This window comes from Penicillium crustosum (genome assembly GCF_028827405.1).
Source record: "Penicillium crustosum strain IBT 35664 chromosome Unknown utg000002l_segment0_segment0, whole genome shotgun sequence".
Classification (NCBI taxonomy): Eukaryota; Fungi; Ascomycota; class Eurotiomycetes; order Eurotiales; family Aspergillaceae; genus Penicillium; species Penicillium crustosum.
The window spans coordinates 2,198,625-2,214,626 of record NW_026623123.1 but is presented as its reverse complement, the minus strand read 5'-3'; the positions used below and the strand labels follow the sequence as shown (position 1 = coordinate 2,214,626).

General features: G+C 48.4%; 6 protein-coding genes across 6 annotated transcripts; 3 read left to right on the top strand and 3 right to left on the bottom strand.

Moving 5' to 3' along the window:
• Positions 1-524: 524 nt before the first annotated feature.
• On the top strand, positions 525-1,235 carry N7487_004353 (uncharacterized protein; the record flags this gene model as incomplete). Its single annotated transcript, XM_056872100.1, has 2 exons — positions 525-823; positions 881-1,235. 2 exons carry the CDS (start codon positions 525-527, stop codon positions 1,233-1,235), a joined length of 654 nt encoding a protein of 217 aa, XP_056729820.1.
• Positions 1,236-2,222: 987 nt separating this feature from the next.
• Positions 2,223-3,596, bottom strand: N7487_004352 (uncharacterized protein; the record flags this gene model as incomplete). Its single annotated transcript, XM_056872099.1, has 1 exon — positions 2,223-3,596. One exon carries the CDS (start codon positions 3,594-3,596, stop codon positions 2,223-2,225), a length of 1,374 nt encoding a protein of 457 aa, XP_056729819.1.
• Positions 3,597-4,333: 737 nt separating this feature from the next.
• Positions 4,334-4,750, bottom strand: N7487_004351 (uncharacterized protein; the record flags this gene model as incomplete). Its single annotated transcript, XM_056872098.1, has 1 exon — positions 4,334-4,750. The coding sequence occupies one exon, from the start codon at positions 4,748-4,750 to the stop codon at positions 4,334-4,336; it is 417 nt and encodes a 138-aa protein (XP_056729818.1).
• A 1,096-nt stretch (positions 4,751-5,846) lies between these two features.
• On the top strand, positions 5,847-6,560 carry N7487_004350 (Hly-III-related protein; the record flags this gene model as incomplete). The annotated part of the gene is made up of 1 exon (XM_056872097.1): positions 5,847-6,560. The coding sequence occupies one exon, from the start codon at positions 5,847-5,849 to the stop codon at positions 6,558-6,560; it is 714 nt and encodes a 237-aa protein (XP_056729817.1).
• A 1,127-nt stretch (positions 6,561-7,687) lies between these two features.
• Positions 7,688-8,224, top strand: N7487_004349 (F-box protein; the record flags this gene model as incomplete). The annotated part of the gene is made up of 2 exons (XM_056872096.1): positions 7,688-7,735; positions 7,790-8,224. 2 exons carry the CDS (start codon positions 7,688-7,690, stop codon positions 8,222-8,224), a joined length of 483 nt encoding a protein of 160 aa, XP_056729816.1.
• A 1,855-nt stretch (positions 8,225-10,079) lies between these two features.
• N7487_004348 (reverse transcriptase) lies at positions 10,080-15,993 on the bottom strand (the record flags this gene model as incomplete). Its single annotated transcript, XM_056872095.1, has 3 exons — positions 10,080-10,530; positions 10,839-13,174; positions 15,130-15,993. 3 exons carry the CDS (start codon positions 15,991-15,993, stop codon positions 10,080-10,082), a joined length of 3,651 nt encoding a protein of 1,216 aa, XP_056729815.1.
• Between the last annotated feature and the right edge of the window lie 9 nt (positions 15,994-16,002).

The window sequence follows — 16,002 nt, the reverse complement described above, 5'->3', positions numbered from 1 at the left end:
CTCTTCAATTACGTCCAACAATTGATTCCCAATAATTAATATTGAGTGCGAATCTCATATCCTTTACATGTGACATTCTGGTGATGTAGATTAGGCCAGCAACTTTATTCTTGATGTTCCTTATCCTCTATCGAAGACTCCACTCGATTCGATTGTATTATGATTCGGTGAACTGATAAATTCCAAACTACAAGGACACCTCCAATATTTTGAATTCTTACTCCAGTAATGGGTTGATTGGATCTGGCCCCCCAACTTTTTGTGAGAAACCGTAGGCTTAGCAAATGCGGAGCAGTTAATCCACAACAGGAAGATTAAAAAGCCAATATAAATATGTTACATGTCCTCTTTCTCTTTTTGATATATTGCAGCTTTTTACGCATCGAATCATATCGAGGGCCATGCAGTTTGGGATACCAGAGGTTGTGAGAAGGCGAACGGGGCATACCCAGTCTGATTCCACTGAAAATATACAACGCGCAGATACCTCCGCCAGCCAAAGCCATGATACAAATTACACAATAATGTTGAAAGAAGAAGCGCAAATGAATTGGAAATACAATGTCTTTGTTAGCATAGCAAATTGGGCTTTACTTGCAGGATATCTGGTAATCCCGGGAACATTTACTTCGCTGAAAGAATCAAACCAGGTGGAGGAAGTGCTGAAAAAGAATACTGCTGGACGAGCTGTATTAAGCACTATTCAAAATCCTCCCTTGCTCGTCATTGCCTGCTTATTTCTTGTCGGTGGAGCCGCTGCATTGATCGTGCTTTTCCGAACACTCGAAAGCAATTATTCGTGGCTTGTGAACAAGATCTTTATGTAAGCACAGCCCTAGAGTTCTGTCATCATGGATTCTCACAGTTGACATAATTATAGGCCTGCCGCATTAAATGCAGCCGCTGGGCTTCTCGCCACGCTTGTCAACGTTTACACTTCCCAATCAGGTCACTGGTCTGTAATGGCCATTGTTACAGTCGTGGTGACCAGTCTTCTCTTGATTGTATTTTCATTATTGCTTGCATATTATAAGTTTATCAAGTTGAGGAGAGTCATACTAGAAGATGAAGAGGAACTTGAAAATCAGGGTTCTGCGCGAGAACCAGTGCTTATGCTCTTTCCGGTGAACACCAATGGAACAGAACATTCCACTGACAGATCGAGTGCCATTAAAGTGAAATCACTTGGTAGCATCGACTGTGGTAAGTCCAAGGAGAAAGAAAACATGTGTTAGGCAAATCTCTATGTTTATGTATTTGATTGGTTCGGTTCAATAGTTTTGCCCTGTGAATCAATTTAAATCCTGCATGTTAATTCCTCAGCGAAGGTATCTCAGGCTTTCATATTTTGCTTAGATCGATGTCTCTTTTGCAACTTAAATCGTTCATTACTATTTGCAATGCCGCACTATTGGGCTAGGTGGTGAACTTTCCCCTCTGATGATTCTGGAGGTGTGTACCAAGCCATGATATTGTCATTCATCACCCTTGCCTGAAACCCAGAATTTGTAGCGTTGTACGAAATGGTCGCCATTATAATAGCCCGGTGGGTTTGAGCACGGCGATACGGTATGTTTAGATTTTTATCTGATTTCAGTCAGTGGTTTTACGCCCGTCCATCAACTAAAATCGTGTTTTTTTCGTTATCACAGCGATGCAGATATGGGCTTGTGCCCTTTACTTCGTTCTATGCTTACATATTTTGTTGTTCTATTATTATGGGAGAGCATAATGAAAGGTCACGTCTGTATAAGACGGGCAACATATAACATATTAAACACAAAGATGTTTTGGTTAACAAAAAATGTGCATAGATATTCAATTTTGTTGATTCAGCCCCGAAGGATCCATCTTCATCGTAGATAGCAAATGGAGAGCGCCCGCAGCCCTAGTGAGCAAATTACTCAAAAGCCCTACTATTTAAACCCTGTATAACTCTCAATTTTTAAACAATTGGCTGCTCAAGATGTATACTCTCCTCTCCGCCCCATGCTAGTGTTATTCAATACAAAAGGTTGATATTCATTCTGAGTGCATATATAGAAATCCTAAAACGAAAACAATTTAACAAGTCTGCTGAGCGGACCTCTCACATCGCCAGCGATGGAAAAGGAAAATACAATCATGTGGCCATTCTCATCATATCACTACGGAGATAACTCGATCATTTCGATTGCCGAAACTTTTGATCACTATCTCCACCTTAGAGATCCGCACCCATATCACATATCATCTTCTACAAAGTAGCCTTGCTTCCTCAGTTCACCAACATAAACAAAGGCGGCGGCTTCGAATCTTGCAATATACTGATCGTCGAGATTATCGAGATCTGTTTCATCAAGTTGCCGTCTTTTCAACCATTTCCTATAGAAATTGCTCAATTTTGGTGGGGGCTCACTTTGCCCAGATCCGCTGCTTGTGTTATTATCCAGGTCATTGGTGATCTGACCATTGGCGTTCTGATCATTGGTGTTCTGACCATTCGTACGGACAAACAGTTCGTTTTCCTCACTGTTCAATTCTTGCTTTATCGGATCTGGATTATAACGCTCGCTGTTGTTTGCCGCCAGTTGCCTCACTTGCCTCTGTCCAACTTGGTCCAGATGGGTAGTAGGACTCCGCGCATCTAGACTACGTTCGAAACTTGGAAATGGTTCATTTGTGCGCTCTCGCTTTAGTGTCCAATCCTTTTCCGCTTTGAAGGTATCCAGCGGACAAGGACTAGGTGAACGATCAGGGCTGTCTCTTCCAATTAAGCCTTGCCAGTTATTGTAGCGTAGTTCCTGCTTCTCCCAGACTTCGGTTATCTTTTGTGCTGCCGTAACCTTATCCGTCAAGGTGATGAGATCTGCGTTGGTAATCCAGCAGGTGTTCCTTTTCAACAACCATTGATCGTCCTCATCGATGTCTTGCCACAAGATTTTGACATATGCTACGGGGGCTGTTTTGGATCCCTTTTTCCTTTCTTTGATTGCCACGCCAACAATACCGGCAACATTGTTCCTGGTGTACCGCCTATGCTTTTCTCCATCTTGTCCTCGGTATGTGATGTGGGAAATTCTAGTCTCGGGATCCGATACTTTTTGCAGGCCTGCAGTGTTGTATCCGTTTGCGGTTTGGACTTGGTATTTTGCCGCTTTGTAGGGCCCGTATCGAACCAGCAATACGAGTGATCGTCCTAGGCGGCTCCAGGCGTCTGGCTCTCCACCTCGATCCTGACCAATTGACAGCGTCTTCAGATCACTCAGGACCTCGCCATATTCCTCGTCGTCAACGTCGACTGGCGCTGGACCACCGGGATTCGTTCCGTTGTTGGCCATTCTCGGATTGGGCGGTTCATGTAGGTCCCTTTCAGGCTCACTGTCTTTCATATCCGTGTCCGCGTCGTTTGGTTTCACTGGAGCAGCTTCATTCGGGCCATCCGTGGTTGGATGGCTGTCTTGTGGACTGTATTGGGGCTTTGACTGTGACTGGACCTCCTGGCTTTGATCGGAAGCATGCGCATCTGCTTTTCCGCTGGACTTTGGCTTGACGTACGAGACTTGTTCATTCGCAGCCCTGGCCTTGGCTGGAGAACTTTCAGCTGCCTTTTGCATGTTGTTTTCATTATAATCCTTGGGTGACTGGCTTCTCGTATTGTGATTTTTTGTGACTCCTTTGCTTTCTGGCTTGGAGGAAGACATGGCTCAAACTAGCTGAGAATATTCTCTGGAACAGATACCTTTGAGATGGATGGAAGAGCTTCCCTTATTTATAGTTTCTCCAATGTATGGTAGACTACCTTCTTTATTCTCTTTCCCCTAGAAATCGCTGCCCACCGAAAATGAATGCTTTTACCATTAGCTAACCATTTTTTAATAATCTACTGAGACGTAGACCAGTGTGGCTTCTATCATGTCAATGAAACAAGCAAGGTCAGTAAATTGATGGGCCAATTATGTCACTGATATTTACGGTGGCATAGCACTCAACTGCAGCTGTTGGTAGAAAACAGAGGCTTTTCAACCAGACAGCACAAACATGAATTCAGAAAAGAAACCATACATGCAACAAGACCTAGATTTTGGTTTTATTTTGCTGACTTCTCAAGATTTGACTAGCTTGCAATCTTTTTGGATGTTATTCTATCGTTGCGGATAATGTTCTGTTACTGTTTCAAAAGCCGCCGACGGGCTGCTACTACGATCTACTAGGATTCTATGGGCTTCTAATGTCGTTCATTCTTTCACAATGTTTCACAATAAATGTTGCATACATATCAAAGGAACTATGAGGGCTATTTACAGGTTTGTCAAAGTCCTTATGCAATCGTACTGAACGGCATGGGGTGCCCTCAGATATCGTTCACTGGTAGTATTATGAACCGCATCGACCGGGGGCTATCACAACCCTCCTGGGTATTGGTCTCAGACGCCTCGGCTGTTTGTGTCGTGTCTGTAAACTTGAAAGCTTTACGCGCCGAATATCTGGGCTCCAACTGACAGAACTCCTCACAGGCCAACTGGGCTTTGCATGCCTGGTCAACCAGATCATGTACTGAGATTCGAAGTTCCTGTGCGACTTGGTAGGCGGCGTAGAACTCGTCATCGGATGAACCAAAAGTGCCAGATTGGTGAAGGCGGAGCAGGTCCTCAGATGCTTCCCTGGCCTTCTCCTGCAGGTGCTTGAAAAGGGCGTAGCAAGCTCGGAAGTATACGTTTTCTCCTTGCTGCCGGCCGATCTGTCGAACAATATCGGCGATTTCTTCCATAGCGCTTATCTGACTGTTTTGCTGCTGTGGAAAGGCAGTCATTCTTTGTGCAACCGTAATAATGTTATAGTGTGAGCCGTCCCCGCTATATGCTAGAGATACAGGTCATGGACAGCGATAGGCAGTCGAGGAAGAACAAACCAACATGTAATGCCCTCTTGGGGCTGGTTGGGGATTCCGGGTCGCTAGAGCCACCTTCAGTAGTAAATGCTTTCATTCGTGCGATTGAAAATTAATGGCTACAGCGAAAGCTCTCGGTTGCTGGCTCGCTGGGGTAATCAACCCCCTAGATGTTGAGGGTGGCTAAAGCGGCGGCTTTGACCAGCTTCGTATATTGTCCAATTGAACAAAATGCTTAGACCAGAGTGTACGCATTTTTCGATCAGTTCAATGTGATGGCTCTAACAATGGGTCATTGATAGGTGTGAAATTGATAGGTGGATAAATACTCCCATCCCAGCAGGAAAAAGCTTGAGCCAACCGCCACGTAAATGATGCCAACCCCGAACTAAGGAAGTGAAGCCTTAACCAAGTCCAGGAAGTCAATTATCAAACAAAGTATTTCTAATATTAGCTTGAACCATGTGTCTTTCCGAAGCCGGCCTGACCTCCGAGGTGTTGATGAACAACCGCTCCAAATTTGTGGTGGAACCGTTTACCACTTGAATTTAACCACCCTCTCTAAACACCCTCTCTAAACCACCAGCCATGTTGGCCATGTTGCCATCAATGAATCCACCCACTCATTGACCATCAAGGTTGACAGTTGTACGTACTTGGACAGAATTCATGGATTGGATTCTGACAGGGGACACACACCTACAATAGTTCAATTCCACCAAGTGAACGCAACTAGCCGCTTCGTCTTCTCCACTCCTGCTTCTCAATTAAATAGCCCGCCTACCCCATGATAATATCTAGAATTAAGATGGTTTCCTTTCAGCGTCAGCCATCTCGACCTCCTACTGTGTGGTGTGACGGAACACCCGATTGGACCACTTCCAAGAGACCAACCCATCCATCTGCACCGTCTTCCAGGTCCCAGTCCGATCCAGCGGTAACCCCTTCTGCCCAACCGATCAACAACCCAAGTACAATGGTTGAAGCTAAAGCTCAGACTCTGCACGACTGTGCAATCCTCGCCATAATCAGCATTTTTGGACTTTCTTACTTTTACCTCTTTATGATTCATTTCTTACTCTTCCACTTCCCATCATCCCCGGGAGGGATTCTTGACTCACTGTCGGTGCTCGTCTATTGTGCAGGCGTCATCCTCTGGTGCTTGTCCAGCCTGGTATATCGTATCCTATACGCATCCCACGGCAGTGATGCGGCAGAGTGGCAAAAGCTGGAGCTTGGAGGCGTTTTGGTCCTGATCTGGACGACTACTATTCCTTCCGTGGTGTTGCTGTTCCGTGCCCAGCCTTCCCTCCAGCTCGGATACCTAGCGGCCTTCACCGTCGTTGCTGTTGGGACTCTGGTGGATTTCCTAGTCTGGGATCCCAGTATCTGTGCAGCGCGGTACCGTTTCCCGTACAGTTGTGTCTCGTTGGGCTTACTTTCGCTGATACCAACCATTCATGCCTTGACCGGGACATTTCAAATCCCCCCACTATTGGCGGTACATTTTGGTCGAGTCGCCATCTGGAATTCTCTTGGGGCTGTCTTTTATCTGCTTCGGCCGTTGGAGAGGATGGGCGTGGTGAATGGTTGGCGGCCCAGTCTCTATGTGATGCACTTGGTCCTGGCATACAGCGCTGTCACTTATTCGAGGGTTATCCTGCATACGGTGCTTGAGTATGCAGCGTAGACTCTATTCATATCCGGGGAGATGGCACAGACTTCGAAGCAGAACGATACTCGCATACTTGGAGGCCGGGATGAAATGCCTGCTCGTTGATGAAAGGAGGATAGTTGGTATTTACTTCTTACGGGCCTAGTTAGTGTATATGTATTTAACACAACCATGGCATTGAATACAGAATATCCCAGATCAGTAGATTGACCCTTGATTTATTTGTCAAGTTTCGTAATGCAGGGGGTGGTTACTGGCACTAGCGGGCGGGAGTATTCTTATCGCTCGCTCTTATTTGGCGATAACGATCGCATAGAGACGTGAGCTGTTTTTGCCAGGCCAACCGACCGCCTAGTATAGAGAGTGCCTCGGTTTCCCGTTAAAATATTGTGCAATCTCAGTGCGCCTTCGAGGTCTACCCTTTTTTTCTGAAAGCAAACGGCCTAATGTCCGAAGATCTTCCCAAGGCTGAACGTCTTGGACCCCAGGTCTCGCAGGACCATACTACTGCAGCCCATTTTGTAGGATTTTGCCATTTGGTTGACTCGAATTCAAATATCGTTTATGTTTTACAGTAGAACAGCGCTCCTTAACAACTGTAACCGTTTCAACCGCGACCTTAGCTGTGCATGCACGCTTACCTGTTGCCCCACATGAACCGTGGGGCCCTGTTTGTTTGGCCTGTTAGGCCAAAGGTTGCTTAGTTGAACGTTTTTATTATTTTGAATTTGACAACGGTTGTCCCCAATTTATCGTCTTATTCCGCACACTAAAATACCGGTGAGGACACCATGGCTACACTGCGGTCACTGCGTCTTGATGCCGCTCATGCCGAACATCCCACCAAGCTAGGAACGAGACATATCATGAGATGCGGTTTACAACAGTTTGTGCCTTGTGGTCAAGAGCAGTTACAAAATAAAGTACTGAGCCTGGTTATTAGGGACCGGATGGGCTAGCTTGTCTTCCAGCGCGATGTACGGCATGTCTTCCGCGGATACCAACTAAATATATTTTCTTTGTTTAAGTGTCTGGGGTTAATTTGACCAGGCACTCCAAGTCTCAGCAAGCCCCTGCTTCTTAAGTCGCTCATTGTCCAGAATGGATTGATGCAGTGAACAGATGTCACCTCTCCCAGTACAATGCTGGAGACGTTGCCGTGTGAGATTCTGATGCTGATCGCCGATTGGGTAAGACCTGGTGTGTTTGGTTTGTTTGATTCACGTTCTCTGACCGCCTGCCAGCTGCCACCCGCCCACCTACGCGCTCTCAGCCGAGTCTCGTCGAAATTATATTCAGTTTTGGTTCCTCACATCTACCGTACCATTGCATTCCACGCAGCAAGTGAGTGGGCGCTGAACGTTCTGGATGTCGACTCCTTCTTTCTCCACCTCGGTCAATCCCGGTCCGTAGGCTACCTTCAGCACGTGAGGAACCTGCAAATCCAAGCTCCATTTCATCTCGTCCGGTTTAATCGATATGCATATTACAACATCTTTCGCGCGGCGGGGCTGCCGGAGTCTCCGACCATATTAGGAGCTTCGGACGAGGCGACGGCATATCAGCAATTTTTGGACGACGTAAAGGATCAATTGCAGCTAGTATTCACCCATTTGAAGCCCAATAGCCTGAGCACTTTCGAGTCCGTATACGCTAGTACCTATTCTCGGGATCTGTGACTGACCAGCAATAGATAGCGGCTTGGGATATGTGTCCCGATAGGAGTTCTCGATCAGGGAGGCTATCTCAGCCGGTATCAACAGCGCCTCGCCCGTCTCTCACTCGTCACCGACAGTACCTATCCTCAGATATAGTACCGTCTAGAAGGACTGTCCGAACTATCGAGTCTTACGGCCTTCGAGTGGGAAGGAATCTAGTATTAGACCGAGGTTAATTTGCTACGACAGTGTATCCGTCACAATTAGAGCTATCTCGATTACCTATCCATCGGCTTTATTTATTCCGCTTCCGCCTATACTCTATACTAGAAGAGTCTTAGACTGCGAGGGCCGGAGCTCGGGGTCGGGGATATAAGAGTCGAGAAGCCGACAGCTGTTCCGACCTTATCCTCCCTAGCACTATTAAGGGTGACCCTTCCCCCAAATCTCTTATCAGAGGACAGTTCGATATTTTATTCCCTATAAGCGCTTACCCTCCGGGACTGCCCGAATCAGCTACGTCTCTTATAGTTACTATCGCGGTCACAAAAGCTACTACAACTGGAGTATTTTAAAACTTCTTTAGATCTCCTACTGTACGAACCGGGCGACGGGCGTAGCCTATCTACGGTTGTATGGTTCCTACGTTCGTTTCGTAGGCTGCAGCATCTACATCTACGATTGTCCAATTTTCCGGCGTCGGAGTCCCGTATCCAGGACGCTATAAAGTACCACTAAACTACGTTAAAAAGCCTTATCTACTATAAGCGCCAACTCACTCCTATCGGCGAGGATGGCTTATTTAAGGACGATCGGGATATATCGCCCGTATAGATTGCAAATTTGTCAACTATTGTAGACCTAGGCTAGGTGACTACTTTGGCACTGTGTGTAAGACTATCTACCGCTGTAAGTCTTTATTAGCCTAGCGAACGTGTGCATACTAATCAAGACAGCGGCGGTACCTTCGACCTACGGCGAAGTATTCCTAGCTTCGGCTTTTACATTTACGGTTCAGCGGTCCCGAGCGAATCTATCGAGATATCTAACGAGAGATTATCACCTTCCTCTATAAGATACGCAAACCGTATTCATAGGACCCTCGTTCGCGTAGGGGTTCTATAGACGAGGATATCTCTAGTGATAATAATGACTACGATCGTATTCTCAACGCGTACTACGATAGGTCGCCCCTCGAGTGTATAGATTTTCAGGAGGCAGTGCTCGAGTCATCCGCAGCAATAGCAGAGGCCGAGGATTTTGTGTCATTTGCCGAATAGACATTTGGCCCCGGTGGACTGCCGGCTCTACAGGTCCTTACGTTCGGCGACTTCTCCCACGGTGATCGGTACAGGAGGCAGCAGTTTTTGATACGTCGTGCCTATCCTGCATAGGATAGTGACGGCAAGGGACTCGCCGGCCTTACGTACGACGATACGACGCGGCTACCTTTCCGTCCGGCAGATATAGCTGACCCTTCGATTTGGGATGGTGTTTCGGTGGACGGAGCTCGGTTTCTGTCTGCATATCCAGGAGGCGGATTGATGGAGTCACCGTATGAGCCGTAGGCCTGCTTGTCCGTTCTTAGGTCTTTCCGCTGTTCTTCGCGGCAGACTGCCTCGCGACGCAAATATTTCAAGTACCGAACTTGGGTAAACAGCTCAGCCAAATATCATTATTATCTTTTACTAGCTTTGATACAGAGTAGTAGTAGTAGTAATATTCATTTACACCGACCTCTCGCCGAAGCGATATGCAGTATACGACAACTATATATCCGAGTATGTACATTTGGAATGATCCACTTCCTGACAGGAACTTAGAGCCTCGTCACGGCCTATCCTGGCCCATTGCCGCTTCCGTTGTTAGGCTGCCCTCATGGTGCACGACTGCGGAACCGCTGTGACGCCTCGGCGAAGTCCAATACGGCCTGAACCGTCTTCGCCCTTGAGACGTTGTCTGGTTTACCTTTCTCACCTTCGGTTGAGCCTCCCAGCAGACTCGACACGCTGTTACACGCGTCCCCGGCTTTTCTCCTCAATTCACCCCGCAGCTCTTGCAGGTTTGGACAGTGCGGCAACACGTGGCTGACCGTCTCCTGCGCGCCGCACTCGCACAAATCATCTTCGCGGAAGCCGAACCTCTTCGCGTAGGTGGATAGCCAGTTATGGCCCGTGCGTAGCTGCGTCAGCAGGTATGCGCGATTCCTGGGTAAGTTCCCATAAAGCTTTCTCGTGTACGGCGCCGGTAGCTCGCTGTCAATCTTTCGTACGTGAGAACCTTTGGTGCTAACTTTCCATTCCTGCTCCCATTGAGCATGAACTTTACTGCATATGAACGCGTTCTCCCTCGATAGTAGCGGCCGGAAGGAATGGGTTTTACCCGGTCGCGTGTCGGAGTATGACGACCGGCATACCGGAGGATTTATTAATCCTACATGTTTTTGTAATTTAAATTAGAAATCGGCGGCCCATATAAATTGTTAGAAAAGCCGATACAGAAATACAGAGAGTTGAATACCATTGATTGGACCCCTACATTTTTACGATACGGCCCACGCCGACATCGCGCGGCTTCCTTGGCGAGTTGATCTGCCGCATCATTCCCGGCATTCTCACAATGTCCTGGGATCCACTGGAGGCGGAGTCTGATGTTCTTTGCTTGAACCTCGGAGGCTGCCTGGGTGATCGCATGGACGATTCGCTGTCCCGATTTGTTGCTTGGGTTCTGGATTGCTTGCAGTGCCGATCTGCTGTCGCATAAGATTTTTGCCGTCCCGTGTGTTCCACCCAGCAATCCCAGTCTGTCTATGCGTTGGTGGGCCAGCTTGAATACCATGTCGACCGCGTAAAGGATGCCGATGAGCTCTGCGACGTGGACCAACCAGCGATCCATCGGACCTACCTGGATCTGCTGGGCTTCTAACACTTCTCCATTGTCGTTGAGCGTGACGATGGCCGCTCCTAGATGATCATCACGCCCGGAAGCGTCCGAGTAGACCACAATATCAGACATGTCTTTTGCAGACTCTGCTTTTCCTCTTGCCGTTTCCAGGTCGTGCTCCAATTCGATGTCTGTGAAGGAGTTCGCTCGCCAGGGTGGCAGCGGGCGTGGGTCGATCGTTTCCAACTCATTAAGTCTGTTGACTTCCATGGTTTTTAACGCCTCCGCCAGAGGGAAGCGCGAGTACGATCCCACGTTGTTTCTACGATTCTGAGCACGCACCAGTGCGCTCCACATGGGGTGATCCCGGGGTAGAGTATGCAGTCTCGCTATGGTGCGCTGCGCTCGGTGGCGAAGGCGGAGATGCGTTGGGAGTATATGGGCTTCCACTTCTAGCGCTGATGTTGCTACTGTTCGGAAAGCGGATAGGATCCGGATCAACACGCTTCTTTTAACTTTGTTCAAGTGTCGCAGATGAGTTTTGCCCCGAAGCGGGTCATGCCAGACAGTCGATGCATAGTCTACGATGGGCGTGACACAGGCTTGGTAGAGCTGACGCATTTGCTCTGGGCGCAAGTGTCTTAATCCACTCAGAGCGACAGTCGTCTTGGTGGCGCGTTTGATGGCTTGCTGGACGTGTTCCTTCCAGCGGAGTCCCTGGTCGAACACCACACCCAACAGTTTGGCTGTTGGTGACGGCTTGATGTCGGTTCCATCGAAGCTGACCTTTCCTCTCAAGTGATCTCCCTTCTTTCTGGTGAGGTGGATGAGCTCGGTCTTCTCCGCCGCGAAAGAGAATCCGGTTCGTCGTGCCCTTTCCTCAATGCGAGGGACATCCTCGGCCTGTATTTTGGCAAGGTTCTCCTCGGTTGAGTGGCCCACTCGCCACCGGAAGTAGTCGTCGATGAATGCCGACGCACCTCCGTGGGAGTCGACGGGCTGGTCGACCAGGTCGGCGTTAAAGAATGCAAACAAGATGGGGGATAGTGGTGATCCTTGCGCTTGCCCAGCATTCATCAGTGGAGCAGTCTCAGTGCGGAAGTCGTCAAACCCAATGTTGGCGCTCCGATCGCTCATGAAGCTTGCGATCCATTTTCTGGCCACGAGCGGGATCCGTCTCGCCTGCAGCGACGCATCCAGGCTTGTCTTGTTTACTCCGTTGAAGGCACCTTCGAGGTCGAAGGCGATCAGGGTCACCACCTTGTGCTTGTACCAGGCTTTGTCGATCGCACTGGACAGCACCAGCAGGGCTTGCTCGGTGGTCCTACCCGGCCGTCCGCCGAACTGGCTGTTCGGTAGCAGGCCGTGCTTCTCCGCAAGATAGGACAACCGTCGGGCCATCACTGCCTCCAGGAGCTTGCCGAGCGTGTTGAGCAGTGAGATTGGGCGGTAGGCACCAGGTTTCGAGTAATCTGGCTTGCCTGGTTTCCGTAAGACGGTGATTTTTGCGCTCCTCCACTGTCTCGGATGGTGCCCTAGCTCTACGCAAGCTGTGAAGATGCTAACAATGAAGGCCTTCAGATGCCTCCAAAGCCTCTTCCAAACCAGCATCGGTAAGGTATCTTCCCCGGGCGCTGTATTCCCTTTGGCTGCTTTCAGTGATCGCTCAATCTCCGATTCAGTAATCGGGTGCCACGGGAGTTCCGTCGCCGATGTGGCAGGTGGGCTGAATTCGGGTGGACTCATGGCGGGAAAGAACGCATCCAGGAATGCCTTCGCTTTTTCTTCGTTTTGGGCGCACTCCTCCGAGCCCACTCGCAGTGCTGGGACGCAATCCCATGTCTCTCGGGGCTTCATGTATGCCTTCCAGAGCTTCCCTTCACCAGCTTCGTCTAGGAACTGCTTCCAGTGTGAGGACTTGGCTTTCTCGATGGTCCTCGTCCACGCTCGTCGTTTCTGCCGCATAGCTTGGAATGCAGCCGTGGTGTTAGCGTGCTCTCTTCCCAGCTCGGCACAGCTTGCCTGCCACCTCCTACGCAGTTGGTTGACTTCGACTTGTTGGACCTTAAGATCTGGAGTAAACCATCGCTTGGAGTAACGTGGTTCCCGGCCGGTCCGTCATCCCTGCCGGTCCGTCATCTCACCTCAAATTCTCTGCCTCTACCCAACCACCCCTTTTTAAACGCCTACCATGCCACCGAACCGCAGTCAAAAAGCTCAGAAATCAGTTGAGCAGGAAGGCAGGATCTTGCTAGCTATTAAATCAATTCAAAATGGCAGGATTAACACGATCGCTGCTGCTGCTCGCTCTTTTAATGTCCCCCGCACAACTCTTGCGGATCGGATGAAAGGCATTCCTAATCTATATGAAGCAAGGGCTACAGGCCATAAATTCACACAGCTAGAAGAGGAATCAATTCAGGATTGGTTAATCTCTATGGACCAGAGAGGCGCTGCGCTTACGATCGCTATGTTAAGAGATATGGCCAATTTACTACTCCAACACCGCGGAGATCATACCCCCCAGACCGTTGGCAAAAATTGGCCAACACAATATATCAAACGTCATCCTGAGCTTACTAGTCGATTCTCTCGCAAATATGACTATAAACGCGCTTTAATGGAAGACCTAAATACCATTATTGAGTGGTTTAAGCTTGTCGAAAAAACGATTTCTCAATATAGTATCACTTCAGATGATATCTACAACTTTGACGAATCGGGGTTTGCGATGGGAGTTAGCGCAATAACGAAGGTTATTACGCAGTCATTTCACACTAGTCGGAGGGGCGTTTTACAACCTGGCAATCGTGAATAGGTGACTGTTGTCGAATCAATTTGCGCCTCCGGGCGAGCGCTCCCACTATACATTATCTTTAAGGGGAAACACTTTATAGTACGATGGTTTGACGACCTATTAAAGCATTGGGCTTTTAATGTTAGTCCAAACGGCTAAACAAGTAATAAAATTAGCGTTGATTGGCTCTAAAAACACTTTATTCCGTATACAATAAGTCAGACGAAGGGGAAACATCGTCTTTTAGTCCTCGATAGCCACGATAGTCATCTTACGGCAACATTCGACAAGATTTGCCAGGAAAACAATATCATTCCAATCTGTATGCCTCCGTATGCCTCTCATCTTTTACAGCCTCTAGATATTAGTTGTTTTGCTGTGTTAAAGCGCTCTTACGGAAGGCGGGTTGCGGAATATACCTAATTAGGCATCGATTCTATCGAAAAAGATGACTTCCTTAATATCTTTCCAGCGGCTTGTGACGACTCATTTAAAAAGTCTATCATTCATAGTGTCTTCGTAGCTACTAGTTTAGTACCATTAGACCCTGATCGGGTATTATCAAAGCTCAATATTCGCCTTCAATCTCCGCCTCTACCGGATCGACCAGTTTCACAAGGTTCAACATCGGGTAGTAATATCTCTACCGGTATCCCTCGGACGACTAAGTAGCTAGCAAAACGCAAATCTAGGCTCGATTCCGGTCTAAGTTCAGCTGCTGATAAGATCTCTTCGCCTACAAAACGTGATCTTCAACAGTTTTACAATATGTCTGTTAAGCTAGTTCACGAGCATGTCTTAATGCGGGATGAAATCAAGCGTTTACGGGAGGGAAATAGAAAGCAGACGAAAAAGAGGGAGAAATCAAAGAAGCGGATGTCTAATACAGGTAGTTTAACGGAGGTTTTGGACCTTGTTACCAATGTTGGTGATAAGGGAGGTGTTAGTGCAAGATATATATCTGAACCTACACCTGCTCCAGAACCCCAGGTTGAACCTACCCTTCCTGTTTTGCCCCCTGTACGTCGTCAAATTACCTGTTCTGGTTGTAATCAGAAAGGGTATTCTTTTAATAAATGCCCTAAAGCATAGTTTAGTGATATTTATGTTGTTTTGGTTGTTTAAATGGTGTTTAAAACTTGTAGAAATTTTGAAGTTTCGATGGGGTGACGGACCGGCAGGGATGACGGACCGGCCGGGAACCACGTTAGGGCGTGGGGCGTGTCTCGGGTGTGAACCGGTCGACCGCCTGGGCCGTCGTCAATGTAAGGTTTTCCACTACCCGGTCGAGTGTTGGCCGGGTCTTGATCTGCTTCCATGGGTTCATCCGTCGGGCTACTTCCTCGCCGATTCTGGCCCAGTCCGCGCGCTCATACGCCTTCCTTGCTTTGGTGTTTGGCGTGCTCCGGGGTTGAAGGTTCCATTCCGAGTAGGTGGCACGGTGGTCGGATCCATAGTTTTCGTGATACAGATGGCATTTGACGAGCAAACCCGGGCTATCTGTCACCGTCTGGTCAATGGTCGAGTTTTGTCCGGGGTTGTTGAATGCCCAGTAAGTCGCCGTTCCTCGAGGAAGACAACTGTGGAGGTTGTGGGCTTGGAAGAAATCGATCAGGTCGCTGGCGTCTTCTATGTATCTAGGAGCGATATAGTTGTCGCCCCACATTGGATGGTGTCGGTTGAGATCACCGGAAACAATGATGCTAGTCGCGCGCTGCTCATTTTGTGTAGCGGTTGTGATGGAGTTTTGTATCGCCGTGAGGGCTGGTAATTCTGAGGAGTCGTCGCCCGTGCGAAGTGGTACTGGAGGCATGTAGACGGAAAATACCAGCGTTTGGGAGTCGGCTGTCCAGATCTTGATGGCCGCGACATCTGGGTGGTCACACGGTAGTTGGCGATGCGATGAGGTAGAAATTCTTCGATTGACATAGAGCAAGCTGCGAAATCGAACGGCGTCGGTCTGAGTTGTAGGTCGGTATAAACGCCAGGCGCTGTGGCTGATATGCGTGCGGTAGGTGGTAATGGATGGCTCCTGGATCAGCAGAACGTCCAGCTCTAGGCTCTGGGGATCGTTGATCAGCGCCTCCATCCTCGGTCCCGATTTCATCATGTTCAACTG